Source organism: Chrysemys picta, chromosome 11 (genome assembly GCF_011386835.1).
Source record: "Chrysemys picta bellii isolate R12L10 chromosome 11, ASM1138683v2, whole genome shotgun sequence".
NCBI classification, from domain to species: Eukaryota; Metazoa; Chordata; order Testudines; family Emydidae; genus Chrysemys; species Chrysemys picta.
This window is the reverse complement of record NC_088801.1, coordinates 65,925,485-65,945,943: the sequence shown is the minus strand read 5'-3', so window position 1 is coordinate 65,945,943 and position 20,459 is coordinate 65,925,485. Positions and strand designations below refer to the sequence as shown.

The 20,459-nt window shown below is 41.7% G+C and overlaps 1 protein-coding gene across 8 annotated transcripts in view; it reads left to right on the top strand.

Moving 5' to 3' along the window:
• Window positions 1–20,459, top strand: part of ERBB4 (erb-b2 receptor tyrosine kinase 4) — a 986,993-nt gene that overhangs the window by 532,952 nt on the left and 433,582 nt on the right. For all 8 annotated transcript variants that reach the window (XM_005279678.5, XM_005279676.4, XM_005279680.5 and 5 more), the window contains exon 3: window positions 18,870–19,056. In XM_005279678.5, the coding sequence (XP_005279735.2) occupies window positions 18,870–19,056 (187 nt within the window). The remainder of the gene's footprint in view (window positions 1–18,869; window positions 19,057–20,459) is intronic.

Genomic DNA, 20,459 nt, shown 5'->3' with positions numbered 1-20,459 from the left:
TAAAGATGGAGCTGATACACACTGGAGAGTTTATACAGGCCATGGCACTTCTGAATTTGAAGAGCTCAGAATTAAATTTAATAGGCCTTCATGGAATTTCCATATGGGCCTACAAGTTAGATATTTCCTAGGCATGGATACTAGGGGAGAAAGTGTATAATTGGGTATAACAGAGTGGCTTGCCCCATGGGTTGGGGAGTTTGGGGCTAAGCCGGACCTGACGGGCCACATCTAGGTTGAATCTTGTGATACCAGGATAAAAATTGCAGGAAGTTGCAGTGAAGGGGGGAAGTCCAGAAACTACAGCTAGGTCTGCAGATGCACTGCATGGAGCAAGTAGTCTCCTGCAGGACTCTGTGTCAGCAGGGGGAAAGTGCAAGAAGCAGGAGAGAGTGAGGAAAGTTCTCCAGGCAGAGAGGCCAGTGAGAAGGGACAAACTCCAGACGGGGGGTCCCGGGAAGCAGACAGATCCTCAGAGCGGAGAGAGGTGCATCCAGCCGAAACTGGGGTGAAGCTGGTGTAAGTTTGTGTTCTATTTCTGTTAATTTTGGATTACTGGGGGAGAGAGAAACTGACCTAAGACTGGGGCCTGTAGGGCCAGCTATATCCAGTGACTTCATAAATAATGAAAAGTTTCAGAGTAGCAGCCGTGTTAGTCTGTATCCGCAAAAAGAAGAACAGGAGGACTTGTGGCACCTTAGAGACTAACAAATTTATTAGAGCATAAGCTTTCGTGGACTACAGCCCACTTCATCCGAAGAAGTGGGCTGTAGTCCACGAAAGCTTATGCTCTAATAAATTTGTTAGTCTCTAAGGTGCCACAAGTCCTCCTGTTCTTCTTTTTTCATAAATAATATGTCTTGTGGGGATTGGTTGAACTACTTTCAAACAATGAGTTCTTAGAGTGCCCTGAAGGAGTGGGGGGAAGAGAGGCAGGGGGCTGTAAAGCAGCCTCTGGCCATGAGGGGGTGCTTATGTGGCAGCTGCATGGTATTGCAATGGGGAAGAATTCTTTGGAAGAGGCTCTCAGATGTCAATCTAACCCAACTCAGCTCCTAGCACTAGTGTAGTAATTTCTCTTTTTGTAAAACAATCACAAATGTATTGCTTAAGTTGGTGTTTCTCTACTCATTAACCTTAAGACCCTAAGAAAAATGTAAGATCTCAAATCCAGAGTTAATAAATGGCAAAAAGCACTTGCATTCGTCTTTAAAAATCTATTTGCAAGACTTGCAGCAAATGCTATACTTTGACCTCCATACACATTGCTATTTTCCGTCAATTTTGAACAAATCAATTCAGATATTTCCAAATATGATTATTGGTCACCATTGTCACGCTGTCTGGAGTGGTTCATGACCGTGAGTGTCAGCCTCAGGGCAGACTGTCAAAAAGCCAGGCAGACACCCCAAACTAGTTGTGTGTTTTATAATTAGATTTCACCAACCTGGTAACAAATGTGGATTTCTGGATCACTGTAACAGAACCCAGGCAAGCTAGACTTAGTGAGAAATGGTAACTTTCTCTCTCTCTCTCACACTCACACTCACAAAATCACAAAATCTTCAGATTGCTCCCAGTCCCAAGAGCCCAGTCATCTGCCCCAGATCAATTTATACCTTGCGCTTGCACCACAGAAAACGCTCATAGCCAATCCTATAGTAAACTAACGATTTATTAATTGGAAAAAGAAATGAAAGAATTATTTACAGGTTAAAGCAGGCAACATATAAGCACAAATGAGTTCACAGGTGCTGGAACTGTGGGTGTGGAGGAGTGTTTCTACACCCCCGGCTTGATGTAGTTTCCATCATATACAGGGTTTACAGTTGATTCAATTGCTCTCAGTACTCCCACTATAAAAGGGTGTTCCAGCACCCTTGAATGAATCTGCTGAAAGATGACAGAGTTGTAATAATCTGGCAGCACTGAATGTCTTTTAGGGCTAACCCAGGTTGACCCTGAGGATTTTTTAGCTGCAGCCCTTGTAAGAGGCCAAACTGCAAAGAGAGATCCATTCCTTCTTGTGAGCATCTTTATATGCTTTCCCCCCAGAGTTCAAACCGATGGGTCAAGTGTTTCTGCACATTACATCTTCATGTGTGGATGGGGCAATTGACAATGTTTTTGTCCTACAATGAGCCATTTAATTTTGTTAGTCCTCCTTATTGGCCACTCTTCCTGCCTACGTTCACAAGTTCAGAGCAGACATTTTTACCAATATAAAGCAAAACTTTCTTAATACCTTATAGCATGGGATACAGACATTACAAGTGAGAGTAATGCATGCAGCAACTTACAAGCATTTTATAGAGTCTAAACACTAAACACATTTTTACAAGTCTAACACCTATCTTGAACAATACTAATATATAGATGAGCTGGTCTGGTTTCCAGCTATGAATTTGTCACTGCTTAGGTGATGCCTACAGAGTTGGCAAGAGCTGGCACCTGGTCTGCCAGCATCACAACCACCAGTCAAACATCCTTTATAGAGCTGCCCCCTGCCAGTTTGACATTGTTACACCACATCTTGGATTCCATGTTGGCAATTGCCTGAGTGTTTAACTCCCAAATATATAATCTGAGAATTGACCGTTAGGATCTAATTATTTATTTAAGAGTACAGATCATGATTTTTCTGTTTGGCAAAAAAAATTACCCTGTATCTACTGACTTTACCAAAAAAGTCCACAATACAGAAGTGTCAACAAAAGTCCAAATCTACTATATGAAAAACAAAATCATGGATCAAGAAGAACCACAAAGAAACTTTCCATAAACTATGCAGTTCTGTGTATGTTTATATATGTATACATATACATCTCCTGAGACTTTACTAAATGATAGATTAATTAACTGCTACTTTAAATTCCAGCAAAAAGTTCATAATTACATTCAAGCCAATCAGTCTGTTGCTGAAGTTGTTAGTATTTTGAATTTCGATTTATAAAGAAGATCATATGAGTATAAGAAAACGTTTGCTTTAGAATTTCTAATTGCTGTTTTGAATGTTAGACACCTTTACCCTGATATAATGTGACCTGATATAACACAAATTCTGATATAACGCGGTAAAACAGTGCTCTGGGGGGACAAAGCTGCGCACTCCGGCGGATCAAAGCAAGTTCGATATAACGCGGTTTCACCTATAACACGGTAAGACTTTTTGGCTCCCAAGGACAGCGTTCTATTGAGGTAGAGGTGTAAGTCATAATGTGTTTTTCAAGTTCTTCCTGGAGCAGTCTAACACACTGCTCCTTTCTCACCACTTATGGCAAAATCACAGTTGAGCCCTTCATTTATCTTGAGTGCAATTATTTGGGTTTCATTTGGGGTTTTTTTTTTTAGAAGTGTAGCAAAGGTGCCATTTTTCTTAACAAATCTGAATTAAAGCTGCAACTTCAGTATGTTGGACTATTTGTTTTCTGTGGCTGACAGGCAGCTGCTGTGATGATGCACCATTTGCTTCTGGATCCGGCCACAGAAAAATGATTTTTCATGATCTGTGTCCTGAAATCCATCGCAATGTTCAAACTTGAGGGAGTTTCCATTGAAGCTTGTACTGTATATCTGAGAAACCACTGATGCTCAGAAGGGCTTAAGTTCACAATTTCATGAACGTTGAAGTAATAAAAGAATATTCAGCTTGGGAAAAGACAACATAGGACTTGTTTTGAGACACATTTTCATGTGTGTGAGAGAGAGGGGTAGGTTTAGACACTGTCTCTAAATTGAGTCTTTTCTCCCATGCACAAAGTCAGCATACGTTTTGTATTTCTCATAATTATGGATGGACTTTCAAAGGCATTTAAGGGAATTAGGTACCCAAATGCCGTTGAATCTCTCTTAAGCTTTTTTGAAAAACTGAGTTTGTTTATCAATTATCATACAGGTTATATAATGTATGGAATAGATAAAGCATCATTTAAAAAAAAAGAAGAATATTTGCCAACAGTTACCACACAGCTGTGTCTCACCTACCATAATTTCCCCTATACTTAGAAGAAAACTGGAAACTGGTTACTCAGATACCACTTTTGTGTGCCCCAGATCAACAGTACCATTCATCTCAACTGCTGCATCAGTATCGACCTACTTGGTACTGCAGGAATTCCGCTACTCCAGGGACTTGTTAGTGTTAGACAAGCTGGAGTCCCCACAGCTTATGGGTACCGAATGATTCTCGGTAGTGATGCCCCAGTATCCGGATTACCATTGCTTCCCAGTATCACATGATTCTCTGCTCTTTTTTACTATGGTCCATCCACTGGAAGACATTTAGGAGAGGATGAAGGAGAGACATTAAATCAGTCTCCTCTCTAACAGTATGGGATTCCCATACTAGGGTTTCACAGTCTCCTCCATTAGACTCCCAACACAAGGAGTCCTTTGGAGAACAGGAGACTAGGGTGGACAAAAAGGCCACCCCACAAATATCCATTTTATTCTCATCCTTGGACGATGCAATCATGTCTCCACGACCATCAATGGCTGATGACTTTTGCCAATTCCAGGACCTTGGGAAGAGGGTGGCTGACATCCTCCAGATACCTCTTAAGGAGATTAAAGACTCACAACACAAGCTCGTAGACATCCTGCAGTTGGCAACACCCACCTGGGTTGTGATACCTATTAATGAAGCACCCCAGGATCCATCAAAACTTTGTGGCAAACTCCAGCTGCCATCCCGCCAACTTGTAAATGGGAAGAAATATTATGTTCTTCCCAATGACTCAGAATTTTTGTTGTCTCACCCTGACCTAATTCCTGGGGGGGGGGGGGAGGGTTGGATGCCATAAACGATGGGGTAAACAGCATTACTCCAGGTCTACCCCTTATGATAAGAAACAGAAGACGTTATACCTTTTGGGCCAAAAGGCATGCTCATACGAGACCCTCCATTTTCGATTGCAAACTATCAGGTGTTTGTGGCCAAGTATGACTTCAGGAATTACATCAAGTTTGCAACCTTTATTGAAGATCTTCCACGGGAGCATAGAGAGACCTTCCAGGCCATCACTAAGCAGGGTCAATTCTTAGCCAGAACCTGTCTCCAAGAGTCCTTAGATGCTGCAAACGCTGCCACTAGATCCACCATCACAGTGTTATCATGTGTGGGATGTTGTGGTTTTAGCTGTCCTGAGAGAGGTTCAGAATACTGCTGAAGACCTCCAATTTGATGGTCAGAAGAACTTGAGAAGTATGGATGAGCCTCTGCATATGCTGAAGGATGCCAGAGCCTCACTGAGATCTCTGGGTATATATGCTCCTATGACCAATAGAAGATTTGGCAGCTCTCTGGATTTCACAGAGCCACTGAATCCTCTAGAAAGAGACAAAAATGATAGAGGAAGAGAGCTCCTCCCCCTCTTTCAGTGAGTACCCAGTCACCATCGAAACAACAATTTTGACAGGTTGGTTGAGGACTCAACTCCTTCTCACCTCTAGTTTGCAAGCTGCAACCTTTTGCCCACCTTCCCACTTCTAAAGACTGCCTTTCCTTTTTCCAACAGGCCTGGTGGTGGATTACAACAGACAAGTGGGTCATGAAGGTTAAAAACACTGCGCTGCATTATCCACTTTACATCCCTCCCTCCCACCCCACCCCTTCCCTTCCCTGTCCCTCTTCAGGGATCCTTCTTCTGAGACTACACTGAGTCATGGAGAATAGGTCCATCAATGGCTATTAGCCAAGATGGTAACGGACACAATCCCATGCTCTGGGTGTCCTAAGACTCTACTTGCCAGAAGCTGGGAGCGAATGACAGAGAATGGCTCACTCAGTAACTGCCCTGTTCTGTTCATTCCCTCTGAAGCTCCTACATTGACAACTGTCTGAAGACAGGATTCCTGGGCTAGATGGACCATTGGTCTGACCCAATATGGTCGTTCTTATGTTCTTATAGCCATTATACCATTTATTTACATATTTTATGTTTACGAATTAGAGTAAAAAGTGTTTCATCACTGAATTATCCTGGAATGTTGTTTCAAATCCTGTCCTTGTATTTCTGGCTATCTTTTTCCCTCCAGCAGATCAAAGTTGTTTCAGGGCTTGCTTATTTTGTACAACATATGTCTGTTAAGCTAAAATTTCCTCTACATCATCATCCTAGCTCAGCATCTCACAAACATGAATTCATTTACACTCACACAATGCTGCTGTTATCCCTGTTTACAGATGGGGAACAGATGCCTGGATTCAATAAAGCACATGCTTAATTTTAAGCAAAGGCTTAAGGGCCAGTTTTTAAGGTATTTAGGTGCAGAGCTCTCATTTAAATCACTGAGAGTTAGGCACCTAAATACCTTTAATAATATGGGCCTACATGCTTTACTGAATCAGGGACAGAAATTAAGTAACTTGTCCCAGGTCAAACAGAGTCTGTGTGACAGAGCCAGGAGCAGAACACAATTCGCCTAAGTGCCTTTACCACAAGTCTGGCCTTTTTTCTATGGATGTTAAAAAAAAAAAAAAAAATCCACTGTGTTTATGTGAAACATCAGTTGTCCTAATTGTTCATTGATCTGTTGTTCTGAATCAAAGACAAAAATTTCTCTTATTTTGCTCCATTTCACTAGGTTTCCTTTAAGTGTCAGAACAAAAGAACAATTAAAGATCTGAAGTAACAACCTCCTCTTGTTTCTCATTGACAGAATTTACTCTGACTTTCCTTTTTCCAAACTACTTGTGCTCAGCTAGCATTACAGTTAGAGTTTCTGGTTTCAGATTTTAACTGATAGAATTCCCCTGAAGTTGTTTTCACAGTGTGGCATCTTGAAAATAAGCATTGAAAATAACTGATTTTAGAAATTCCATTTCTTTAGGTTGTTCAGCTTGTCTGTCAGATTACATCCCAGAGTGTGTTGCTGAGAAGTTAAAGAATACATCTCGGTAGGCAAAGCTACCACTGAATTCAGTAGGGCCAGGATTTCACCCACAGTTATAATTCAAAATTACACCGATTCTGATCAGCATCTCTCAGCACTTCCATAATAAAATCTGTTTGATGATGATCTAGAGATGGAAGGTGCTGAAAAATGTAGGCTGCAGTTTATAATTTTTTCCTCTGTTGAACAACAGAGAGCATTTTCCAAACTGAAAATTGTCACAGGGAGGAGGTAAATTTGCACTAAAGATTTTTGGAATTTAATTTGATTTTTTTTTTAGCTGGTAAAAATGAAATGCACACCTTGAAGAACTGCATAAAATGAAAAATGAATTTCAAGAAAAATAAACACAGAAATCCTGAAACCTTAATTACAGCTAAGGAGTAAATACAAGGGTGGCAGAGAGACAGTAAAGTTCTGCTTCTAATACTTCTTTCTCTCACCTGGAATCAAAATAGTCTGGTGAAAGGATGTTTTAGGGGATTGAGAATATGATATAGAGCTTTCCACCTCTAGATCACTGGTTTGAATCTGGCTGAGGCTGATAATAGCTGCAAGTTGGCTCTATTCAATAGTCTGTGTAAAAAGCCTTCCTTTATCATCTTCCCTGCAACACCTATAAGTAGCCACTTAGGTTTCTTTCAGCGTGCTCCTTGCTTTTCATCTACATCAGTAATATTTAGCCAATTAGAAGAGTCATTGGGGCCTTGTAGGTATTTGGCAGCATGCAGGTTCAACAGAGCTTAAATGCTTGCTGAATAGGGATGCATTTACATGCTTGAAGAGCCTAGCTGAATCAGGGCCTTAATCATAATTGAGCAGGATGGAAATATTGTATAGGTTACCTTGCATTTGTTGGCTTCACATGTCTTCAGCCTCCAATGCTGTCTTGCCATTCACCATATTTGCCAGCTGAGAAGACAGTTTATTATTATTATTATTATTTTATTATTGTAGCACCTGAGTGCCCTAGTCACGTACCAGAACTCCATTGTAGTAGGCGCTGTGAAAACACAGAACAAAAAGTTGATTGCTAGCTGCTAACTTTTATGTAATATAAAGGGGAAGAGGGGAGGAAAAGAGAGAGAGAGAGACAGAGAGCACAAAAATATCTAGCGTTTACAATAATTACAATTTTGGAGTGGTTTTTGTTTCATCCTTCCATTTGCTTGTTTACTTACTGTCTGCAGCAAAGGCTAGGAAACCAAATATTTTCTGCAAAAGATATCGACCCAGACCGAATAAATAGCAGACGTGTGATTTGGTCCTTGAAATATCTATTTATCCATGTAACATGAGCCAGACGTTTTGCATTCATTTGAGACAGCTAGACTGTGCAGCCCTTACCTTAGCATTGTAACATTAGTGAGCAATACAAGTGCTTCCCAACGTGACGTAAGGGTTGCCTGTTGTAGCCCCTACTGCTTATTGAGCAAGAGAGCATAGCTGGTGGCTCTGTGTGTTGAGGGTGAATACCCACTGATAGGAGCTTACATTGTCACCAGGAAGGTTCTTCTTACTGCCTCCAGTCCTGGGAAAAACAGGAACCTGATGCTCCCTGCGGTGAGCCAATGTCCAGAGAGAGGCGGGAAGTGGGTATATCCTGACTTTGCACACCCAACAAGTGGAGCAGTGACGATTGTTCTGTATAGGCGGGGGTGTGGTAGCAAGGAACCAAAGGTCATCCTCCATTTTGGAATGTGGGGCTCTGGACAGAAGGACTGCGGTGAACCGTAGGCTCTGGCTGCTCTTGTGTCAAGTAATGTTTAAATAAAACGAACTGACCTGGTAAATGCAAGCGCTCTGTGGCTCAATAAAGAGAACAATATTCTTTGTAGGCTGGCCAGCGTACTTAGCCAGGAGTTCAGCTGGGGACTAAACTGTGTCATGACAATGGTTGTTATAATTTATTCCTCTCAGAGGGCAAGAGGAAGGAGCAGGGGTGGATTGGGATTCTCTGAGGTGGCACATTTTGTTCTCTGGTGCGATTATGTAAACTGTGTGTTAGAAATCCCACTTTATTTTCACTATTTCAGCCTGTTTGTTTCCTTTATGCATTCTTCTCATCTTGGCCAATGAAACTCAATAACGTTTATTTCGCTTGTTTATAGCCAGTTTCACTTTCACATGCTCAGTTCTGCCCTGTCTGGGTGGGTAACAATGCAGAGTGCATTTACTGTTTTTAAAAACAGTCACCATTGGAATTTAAAGCACAAATCATGGAAATCAGATGTCTATTAGTTTGGCAAAAGATTGTTTTTACAAAATCTAATTTTAGGACATTTGAGTTTATCGTTTCCTTTTAATCTCAAAATCTGATTTATTGTCATTGAAAACCACGCTTGTGATATTACATTTTAAAAAAGATTGTGTGTAGAGAGAAGTAGAGGACAATGGGAAATTGGTATGTGGATTAATGTACCTGATATGAACCCGGAGGAAGGTGCTTTACCTGCAGAATCAGAGAGTATAAGGCATAATCCACTGAATGAGTGTAAAATAAATATACTTTTTTTTTTCTGAACACTTTCAGGGAATAATAGAAGATAGGGAAAAAAGGGGAGCTGTTTTTCTTTTCCCTGCAGATCTGATCTACATATATTTTCTATGCCTTGCCCTCAACACATTGCTACTTTGACGAGTAAATGTGCATTATACACTATGAGTTTTCCCATCTGCTGGCTTTTATGTGGAAGGAAAACACCAATTATTTGGGACTTATGGTTCAGAGAACACCGAGGTTTCACAGAGTGAATATTAATGGGGGTGAATATTTGTCTCCTGCTAATATATCAGACTCATATCCTTTGCCTTGACAAACATTTAAATCTAGCTTGTAAAGAGTTAAACTTTCCACGTTATAATAGGTTTGCTTCTTTTTTCTACTAGAAACATGCACTCTTTCTCCTTAAAAATAAATAAATAAAATAAACAACAAAAACCTAACAAGCCAAGTCAGAGAAGCAGCCACCTCTGACTCTTGTCTCCTCAGAGGAGTCTTCCCATCTGCTTTCCACCACCCAAGCATCTGTTGTCATGGTTGTGTGAACATCATCCCTCCTCCCTCAACGAGGGAGGGTTTTCCGATCTTTTCATTACAATCTATACTTTTTTTTAAAATGTCAGCTGGATATAGGGAGGAAACTTCTCCTGAATGCATGTTATTGGGCTGCCAGGTTGTGTTTACTTCAGAATGAAAACCACTGTGGGTAACATCAATCTGTTTCTTCTTCCGTCAGATACTGATGAAGAAGATTATGCCTCATGGTTGGGAAGTAACTGTGGCATAGAGCTGGCCAGGGATTTTCCATCAAAATTATTTTTTGGCTGGGAAACAGTTTCAGCAAAATCCAAATTTTCAGGGGGTGGGGAAGGACATGGTCCAGAATTGCCAGTGCGCCCTGAGGTGATCTCTCCAGAACTGCTGAAGCACACTGATGAGGCAGAAAGGGGTAAATGGCACAACTGCTACCCAAACATACCACACCAACTGAGTATGTAATAAAGGAATTCACTAACAAATACTGTAAAACTGGTTCCTTTCAGAAGTATTGTGTGTTCCCTAAAACTGTAAAAACAACCCCCACCCACACATACTGTTTGGAACACCGTGTGCAATGACTGCTAAAAGGGTTGAGTCTTTCAATAGATTGGAAGTACTTGCTTTGATGTTTATATTTATTAGTACTATTACTGTAGCACTTAAGGGCTCTGTAGTCAAGGACTAGGACCACATTGTTCTAGGTGCTGTACTAACACAACAGAAAGATGCCACCGAGATCTTACAATCTAATCTAGATTGATATTTGTCTTGAAGAATGAAAAGTAGGCCTTTTAAAAAATATAAATTAACACAACTGATTTTTGTTGGTATTAGCTCCCCTCCCCCAACATTCAATGCTCTGAACTAGGATTGCCAGGTGTCTGGTTTTGAACTGGAATGCCTGGTTGAAAAGGGACCCTGGCGACTCCGGTCCACACTGCTGACTGGGTCATTAAAAGTCAGGTCGGCGGCACAGCAGGGCTAAGGCAGGCTCCGTGAAGCTCCTGGAAGCAGCAGCACATCCCCCCTCCAGCTCCTACATGTAGGGACAGCCAGGGGGCTCTGCGCACTGCCACCAATCCAAGCGCCAGCTCTGTAGCTCCCATTGGCTGTGGTTCTTGGCCAATGGGAGCTGCGGGGGCAGCACCTGGGGACAGGGCAGTGCGCAGAGCTGCTTGGCTGCACCTCTGCGTAGGAGCCAGAAGGGGGATGTGCCGCTGCTTCCGGCAGCCGCCTGAGGTAAGTGCCACCTGGAGCCTGCACTCCTCCCTCCCTCCTGTGCCCCAACCCCCTGCCCTCTGAACCCCTCGATCCTAGCCTGGGGCATTATCCTACACCCCAAACCCCTCATCCCCAGCCCCACCCCAACCCCAAAGCTCACATCCCCAGCCGGAGCCCTCACCCCCACACACACACTCCAACTCCCTGCCCCAGCCCTCATCTCCCTCCTGCCCTCCGAATGTCTTGATCCCAGCCCAGAGAACCCTTCTGCACCCCAACTTCCTCAGTCCCAGCCCCACACCAGAGCATGCACTTCTAGCCAGAACCCTCATCCCCCTGCACCCCAACCCCCTGCCCAAGCCCGGGGCCCCCTGCCATGGCCTGAACACCTCATTTATGGCCCCAGCTCAGAGCCCTACCCCCTCCCACACCCCAACTGCCTGCCTCAGGCCAGAGTCCCCTCCCATACTCCAACCAACCCCCTTGGCTCCACCCTCCATCCCAGAGCCCCCTCCTGCACCCCAAATCCCTCATCCCCAGCCAGAGCCCTCACCCCCTCCTGCATCCCAACCCACTGCCTCAGCCTGGAGCCTGCACCCTGAACCCCTCATTTCTGGCCCCACCCTGGAGCCCGCACCCAAAGGCCCTCGCCCTCACCCCAACCTCCTGAGCCAGCCCAGTGAAAATGAGCGAGTGAGTGAGGGTGGAGAGAGTGAGCGATGGGGAGGAGGGTATGGAGTGACTGGGGGCGGGGCTGTGGAGAAGGGGCAGGGCCTCAGAAGAGGGGCAGGGCAGGGGGCGTGGCAAGGGCGTTCAGTTTTGTCCAAGTAGAAAGTTGGCAACCCTAGTCTGAACACCAAAGCAGAACTTCTAAACAGATTATCTTTGGAGCATAGTGTCCATATTGACTTTTGTACTTGTGGTGTATGAATGAATTTTGAATGTCACTCAAGAAGTACAAGTGTGAAGAGCTAGCATCAGTGCAGCAGAAGAACTGCCAAAATCCGCACATCTGCAAGGCGAAGTTTAACAAGGAAGTAAATGAAAGCCGTGCTAAATGAGGCACAACAAGAATTGAATTGCTTCAACATTGCCTTTATTTATTTTTTGCCAGGCAAGTAGTGTGATAAGGGCCAAATCCTGGGAAAGAATGCATAGCCCAAATAAGGGAGTTGTGGACTCCCATGCTCTCAAAAGGCACAAGGTTGAGAAACCTGCTGTCTTGTAGCTGATGTGCAACCATGTCTCCGTTGGTATGTCTACATTGCAATAAAACACCTGCAGCAGGCCTGTGTCAGCTAGGGTGACCAGATGCCCCAATTTTATAGGGACAATCCTGATATTTGGGTTTTTTTCTATTATAGGTGCTTATTACCCCCCACACTCTGTCGTGATTTTTCATACTTGCTATCTGGTCACCCTAGTGTCATCTGAGTCAACCTTGTAGGGCTTGGGCTGCTGGGCTGCAGAATTGCAGTGTAGATGTTTGGGTTTGGGCTTGAGCCCAGGCTCTGGAATCCTGCAAGGGCACAGGTGTTTTGCTACAGTGTAGACTCTTTCCTGTGTGCTTACAGGCTGTGGGAGTGGTACTGAACGTGACCTGCCTCCCCTAATGATGTCCACCAGGACACATTATGACACATTATGAATGGGATGGAGGTATGTTCTATGTGAAATTTGTTCTGGTCACACATACACGAGTCCTGGAACAGAGGTAGTTACAAACAGCATGCAGGACCATCCCTTCTTTCAGGAATCTCAGCCTGCTTCAGGGGCACTCTGCCTCAGAAATTGACTCCAATTACAGATCAAGGCGGAGAGCGAACTCTTCTGCAGATAGCATAGCACCTGCTACACAGCCTCGTGCATAACAAAACTAACAGCAGCACATCTTCCCAATCTTCACACAATCGTCCATATTCTTTCCTAGTATGTAACGATGCCATGTGTTGACTCTTGTCATAACAACATCTTATTATGTATGTCTATATTGAACCAACAACCAGGAAATTCATGGTGGAGGTTAAAATTCTTAGCATAACTGATTTGTTTAGAGTTTTCTTAAGAGTTCCTACACAAAAGCATAGCTCAATCCTTTGGCAGTGAGGGAAGGAAGCTTACTGGCATATCCTGTAATCACTGGTAGGACTAGACAGGAAGGCACCTCCCAACATACATTCCCAACCGAACTGAGTTTGCGAACCGGATCCTGCTCTCACTTGACTCCTCAGCTAAAAGGAGCTGCTTGAAACTATCCCTCTAACCTCCAAAATAAATTTAGGGGATGCAATGTTTTCTGGGCAAAAATGATTTTTAATGGAGCTGATGAACAGTATGAATGTTGATTCCCCGCCCCCATCAAAAGTGTTTATGAGAATTTTGAACTTCAGCCCCCCAAAAAGGGGGGCAGGAGGGCATTTTTGTGAATGCCCTCTCCTTCCCCCATTTTTCCACCAGCCTTGGAACTCCTCAGAATTTTTTGAAATTTGGAAAAACTTAAGTGCCTTGCTGAATCACAGCGATAACACTGGTCTACAATTTTGAGAAGTCGTCTGCTTCAGAGATAAAATGTGCTATTTATTATGTATTTTGATGTGCTGAATTCAAATATGACAATTAAAACAACTGATTGGCTACTGTTTCTAAGATATTTAAGTTTTTACATTTTATGTCTATGTATATTGTGTGGATAGTAGAGTTTTCATCATAAATTGTAAACCTAGGTCTTTTCATGTGTTTATGGTTGCTTTACATGATATTTCACCTGTCCTGTTTATGTAACACTTTAAAAATCAGCAAAAGGGTTATATAAATAAAATGTATTATGAAACAAAAGGCAAAAAACTATTATGTACATAGTTTAGTTCTATTCAGTGTCTACTTGGCGCTTCTTGGCTTGTCTCTTCTATTCATTAAATGGAGCATCTCTCCATTGTTGCAATGTCCTGGTGAAATTGCTCGCCATGCTCGTTGCTCACTGCTCCACAGTTTGGTAGAAAAAAATCTAGACGAGAGTGCAAAAAATGTATCTTTTTTGACATGTTGCAACCAAGGCTTTTGTATGCCTTGAGGAGGTTTTCCACCAACAACCTGTAGTTGTCTGCCTTGTTATTTCCGAGAAAATGTATTGCCACTAACTGGAAGGCTTTCCATGCTGTCTTTTCCTTGCCACGCAGTGCATGGTCAAATGAATCATCTCGAAGAAGTTCACGAATCTGAGGACCAACAAAGACACCTTCCTTTATCTTAGCTTCACTTAACCTTGGAAATTTTCCAAGAAGGTACTTGAAAGCTGCTTGTGTTTTGTCAATGGCCTTGACAAAGTTCTTCATAGACCCAGCTTGATGTGTAAGGGTGGTAACAAAATCTTCCTTGATTCAACAAGTGGTGGATGCTGAACACTTTTCCTCCCAGGCTCCAATGACTGTCGGAGTGGCCAATCTTTCTTGATGTAGTGGGAATCTCTTGCACGACTATCCCATTCGCAGAGAAAACAGAAGTATTTTGTGTATCCAGTCTGCAGACCAAGCAAGAGAGCAACAACCTTCAAATCACCACAAAGCTGCCACTGATGTTGGTCATAGTTTATGCACCTCAAAAGTTGTTTCATGTTGTCATAGGTTTCCTTCATATGGACTGCATGACCAACTGGAATTGGTGGCAAAACATTGCCATTATGCAGTAAAACAGCTTTAAGACTCGTCTTCAATGAATCAATGAACAGTCTGCACTCATCTGGATCGTGAACGATGTTGAGGGCTGCCATCATACCATCGATGTTGTTGCAGGCTACAAGATCACCTTCCATGAAGAATGGGACAAGATCCTTTTGACAGTCACGGAACATGGAAACCCTAACATCACCTGCCAGGAGATTCCACTGCTGTAGTCCGGAGCCCAACAACTCTGCCTTACTCTTGGATAGTTCCAAATCCCTGACAAGGTCATTCAGTTCACCTTGTGTTATGAGGTGTGGTTCAGAGGAGGAGGATGGGAGAAAATGTGGGTCCTGTGACATTGATGGTTCAGGACCAGAAGTTTCATCCTCTTCCTCTTCCTCGTCTGACTCAAGTGAGAATGATTCTGATGCATCAGGAACCGGCAGTCCTTCTCCGTGGGGTACTGGGCGTATAGCTGATGGAATGTTTGGATAATGCACAGTCCACTTTTTCTTCTTTGACACACCTTTCCCAACTGGAGACACCATGCAGAAGTAACAATTGCTGGTATGATCTGTTGGCTCTCTCCAAATCATTGGCACTGCAAAAGGCATAGATTTCCTTTTCCTGTTCAACCACTGGCGAAGATTTGGTGCACATGTGTTGCAGGATATGTGTGGGGCCCACCTCTTGTCCTGATCTCCAATTTTGCAGCCAAAATAAAGGTGATAGGCTTTCTTAACCATAGTGGTTATACTGCGCTTTTGGATTGCAAAAGTCACTTCACCACAAACATAGCAGAAGTTATCTGCACTGTTCACACAAGTATGAGGCATCTCTGCTTACTTTGGCTAAACAGAAATGTGTCCCTTTGCAAAATCAAACACTGACAAATAAGAGAGCACGACACTGTATGATTTCTAGAGCTGATATAGGGCAATTTGTTCAGCAGAGTGATGTAAGCTTTGTTATGATTGCATCATCCATGACTTCTAGGAATAACATGATGCAATTCATATCATGTATGACGCAATACCAGCTTCAGATTGCATCATTCATTGTTTTGCCTAAAAAGCAAGTACTGTCCAAACCCAGTCATAGATTTATTCATAGATCCAGTCAAAGATGTATTTTTAGTCATTTCTGGTTTAAATTGAGATCCCTTCCCTTTATAACTCACTTATCCTCTGCCATTCCCAAGTCAAGGGTCGTATATAGTGACCCAATAGCATATCTTGAAAACTAGAGCCAATCAACAATTTTAAGCATCATTTTCGTTCTGAGTGACCCAGAATTAGTAAAGTTTGACTACATTTATTTCAGAAGCATTTTGGCTGTAGAGCGGTGTAATCAGTCAATTTACACCTGTTGTTTGTGTGGGCTTTTCACATGGCAACAAGGAAGAAACATTTTAAAAATAGGAAAATTTGATTATAAACTACAAAAATGGGCAGGTGTCGTTTTTTGTTCTTGAAACTGCTGTTAATTTGTCTTTTTTTGTTTTAATTGACTAGATTCCAAGTTGACAGCACCCCTCTAAATGCACCTAAACATTCAGTACTTTCCTAGGGCATCAGCAGTGCAACACAAGTATAATAATAAAAGAAACATAAGTATATTTTTAGTATTGTTTAAGGTTTAAAAAACAAAGAAACAAATGAGTGGTAGGAGAGATGTTTTTCAGGACGTTTCTGTGTAAAGCAAAATAAACTTCGGAGATTTTGTAAACCAAATGGTTCTGGCTACATTGAAAACCTCTGAAAACAAAGATGTATCTTGAAATTGCTGAACGTCTTTTAATGAAAATTAAGCCAGTGTACCAGGATATAAAACAACTCTGCATAGGGCTATTGTACTATACATAGGCTTGGAAGGATTAGATCTTTACTGGTAAATGTTGGCAAACATCCATTTCACCATACAAACACAAACTGATGACAAAAATATTTACACATAGGCAGGGAAAGAAAAATGCTACGTGAGAACTTAGAGTCAAAATGCAGTGATTTTGACTTTTGAATTAGGCTTGTTACAAATGGACTAGCGAATGAATAATGAACAGGAATAGTTCCTCACTTTAAGGATATTTACTTTGTATATTTTGACATGGGATGTTGACAGTTTTAATGGTTTATAAAGCTTTAACTTTTTGAATTCAATGTCTACTGTCATTAAATAATTGTCTAACTTCCCCATAATTTCATGCAGCTGTGAAAATTTAAATCAGTAAAAACAGAAAAATGCTTAAAAATAAGCACTGATGATATCAATTGAAATAAAAATCAAATTCTGCCAAGCTTAAACACTTGCCAACATAGCTAAATTCGTTGGGCTGTCATCAAATTCCTGTAATGACACAGTCATCTGTTTGGATGCTGACCAAATTTTGAAATTGCTCCAGAGCCTTTTTAGTAACTTCACTTGCAATATAAGGATCTGATTTTAATGGGACAATATTAGGCCAGAATATGCAAAGCATATAACCCACCCTTATGCGATAGTCCAGTAGCCAACATTACATCTCTTGTCTATTACATATTTGTTATTTTTATAAAGTTAATTAAAACATTTGTGCTCCATGGGGCATAAAAATAGGGCAACTACTTCTTAATACATTGGGAATTGAAAATGTCCGAGTCCCCCAAATCTATGTTGCTTTTCTTTATAATGGTAAATGTTTGATTGTATACATATCATTGACGCACATATTTTTATTATGGTAGTGACTGGAGGCCCTATTCAGGAACTGGCCCCATTGCACTGAATAGTCTGTGTGCACATTGCTTTAAGCGGGACTGTCTAATACTATGTGCAATTTAAGACCCTGATCCTGCAAAGAAATGTGCACATACATAATGTCAAGCATGTGAGTAGCCCCTTGATTTCAGTCACTTAAAGTTAAGCTTATGCAGAAGTCTTTGCACGATTGGAGTCTAAATAGACACGATAGATAAACAATAACTGACAGACAACGTATAAGGGATTCTGCAAGTAGCTCCATGCAGATCAACTCCTGTGCCACTTGAAGCCCTGCTGAAGTCAGCAGAGTTCTGTGCAGGTGTAGAGATGCTCCCATTCAAAGTTGCTTGTCCAGCTGGGACCAATTAGAACCGGTTGAAATACTTTGAATAGAAAGGGTTGGGGAGTATTTTTGGTACCAAAAAAAAAGGCCTATTTAATTTGTCTACCATTTTTTGTCTTGGGGGTGGGGGGAAGGGAAGTTGTGCCTTTTTAAAAAAAAATCTTTTTTAATCCAAAATGTTCTCAAATGTGATCAAAGTGGTCATCAAAATTTTTCATTTGATTCAAGCCATGTTTTCAGTCAATCAAACTTTTGGTAACCCATTTTGATAACAGTTTTGACAGTGTTTTTGATAAAAAGTTGCGGGGTGGAGCCAGATAAAATGGGTCAATTTTGAACACTTAAAACAGGAAAAAAAAGTTGAATTTTATTTCAAAAATTGGTCTCACTTAGTTAAAAGTGCAAAAGTGTGATGTTTTGTTTAACTCCTCCAAACCAATTTTCTTGTCCCTTTCCCTCTCCTCTGCACTGATGTCCCAGCCATCTTTTCTGCCAAAATTCATTCCCGTTAACCTGCCAATCCCAGAAATAGCTTCTTTTCCCATACAAAAAGCTGTTTGTGCTGACATGTGTGTTTTCTCTCATTTATGGTACTTATACAGTGCTACCTGGATTTATGTGACGACACAGCTTCAGAACCAGATTCTAATCTCAGATATGAAATGTACCACCACATATTTCAACAAGAAAGTAGCCCTTAAAATATCAAAATTGAATGCATACTCAATAATTCAGGTTTCAGAAAGCACCTCGTCACTGACATTAGATGCTGGCCCTTGATTTCTGCTGTTCAAACCAGCATCAGTGTATAAACTTAACATGAATTTTACAAGTTCTTATGCATCATTTGTTTTCAGCTGAGCAACTGAAATCTCAATTGTGGCATAGGCCAACACTGTGGAAATTATAAACATCTCATAATTTAAAAGAAAAATATTTCTAACGTGGATGTTGCTTCTGTCTCTTTCAGTCTATCCGAGAAGTCACGGGATATGTCCTGGTAGCTTTGAATCAGTTTGAGTACCTCCCGTTAGAGAACCTACGCATCATTCGTGGGACAAAACTCTACGAGGACCGAAATGCCTTGGAGATATTTCTTAACTACAAAAAGGATGGTAATTTTGGACTCAGGGAACTTGGCCTGAAGAACTTGACTGGTAAGGAAAACACCGATAAATAGCTGATTGGTCATAGTGGCAGCTGAGCTTGTTGAATATTTACACAGATGCCCTTGGATACTAGCATTATAGAGGGGCCACATGTGTACCTAAATAGATAGGGATGTTGAAAGTTGTATGCAGTTAAAAGATTTATAGATTTGTCTAATCTAGTTCCCTTTTTGGTACCTAGCAATAGTATTCCTTTCAGAGTGGTAACTGTGTTAGTCTGTATCCGCAAAAACAACAATTGGTTCTTGTGGCACCTTAGAGACGAACACATTTATTTGAGCATAAGCTTCATGGGCTAAAACCCACTTCGTCAGATGCATGGAGTGGAACATACAGTAGGGAGGTATGAATACACAGCATATGAAAAGATGGGAGTTGCCCTACCAAGTGGGGGGTCAGTGCTAATGAACCAATTCAATTAAGTTGGAAGTGGGCTATTCTCAACAGTTGACAAGAAGGGATGGAAATCACTTTGGTAGTGCTAATGAGGCCAATGTAAACAAGGTGGCCCATTTCAAACAGCGGACAAGAAGGTGTGAGTATCAGCAGGGGGGAATTAGTTTTTGTAGTGACCCATCCAATCCCAGTCTTTATTCAGGCCTAATTTGATGGTGTCCAGTTTGCAAATTAATTCCATTTCTGCAGTTTCTCGTTGGAGTCAGTTTTTGAAGTTTTTCTGTTGAAGAATTGCCACTTTTAAGTCTGTTATTGAGTGTCCAGGGAGATTGAAGTGTTCTCCTACTGGTTTTTGAATGTTATGTTATAATTCCTGATGTCAGATTTGTGTCCATTTATTCTTTTGCGTAGAGATTCTTTGGTTCTGATCCAATATCTTGTGATTTCACAATCCAAAGGAGGCATTGGCTAGAAGGAATGGTCCAAATTATAGCATTGGCTAGAAGGAATTAACCTATAAGGAAAGGTTCAATGGCTGGAAATGTAGATATGAAACAGGCTTCAAAAAGCAGGGCCAGATTTTCAGGCAGCGTAAATTGGCATAGCTGCTCTGAAGTCAACAGAGCCGCACCAGTTTACCCCAGCAGTGATCAGGACTGCTGTGTTTCGGTGGATACTACCAAACAGTTGTATTTTAGCCCGGCATATGCTCTGGAGACCGTGAGAGCTATGGCTAAAATACAACTGTTTGGTCATATCCAACCAAAATATAGCGTGTTCGTGTGCACGTGTTCTCTCTCTCTCTCTCTCTCTAATAAACACACACACACTCTCTCTCTCTCTCTCTCTCTCTCTCTCTTACTTGCTTTAGGTAAAGCATTTTCTTTATTCCTGCTAATGCTTTTGCTTCTCTTTCAACTCTAGCTTGTGTGAAGCAGAAATATTTTTGAAAGAGCAGATGAAATTTCAAAGCCATATGCACATTAGTGGCTTTA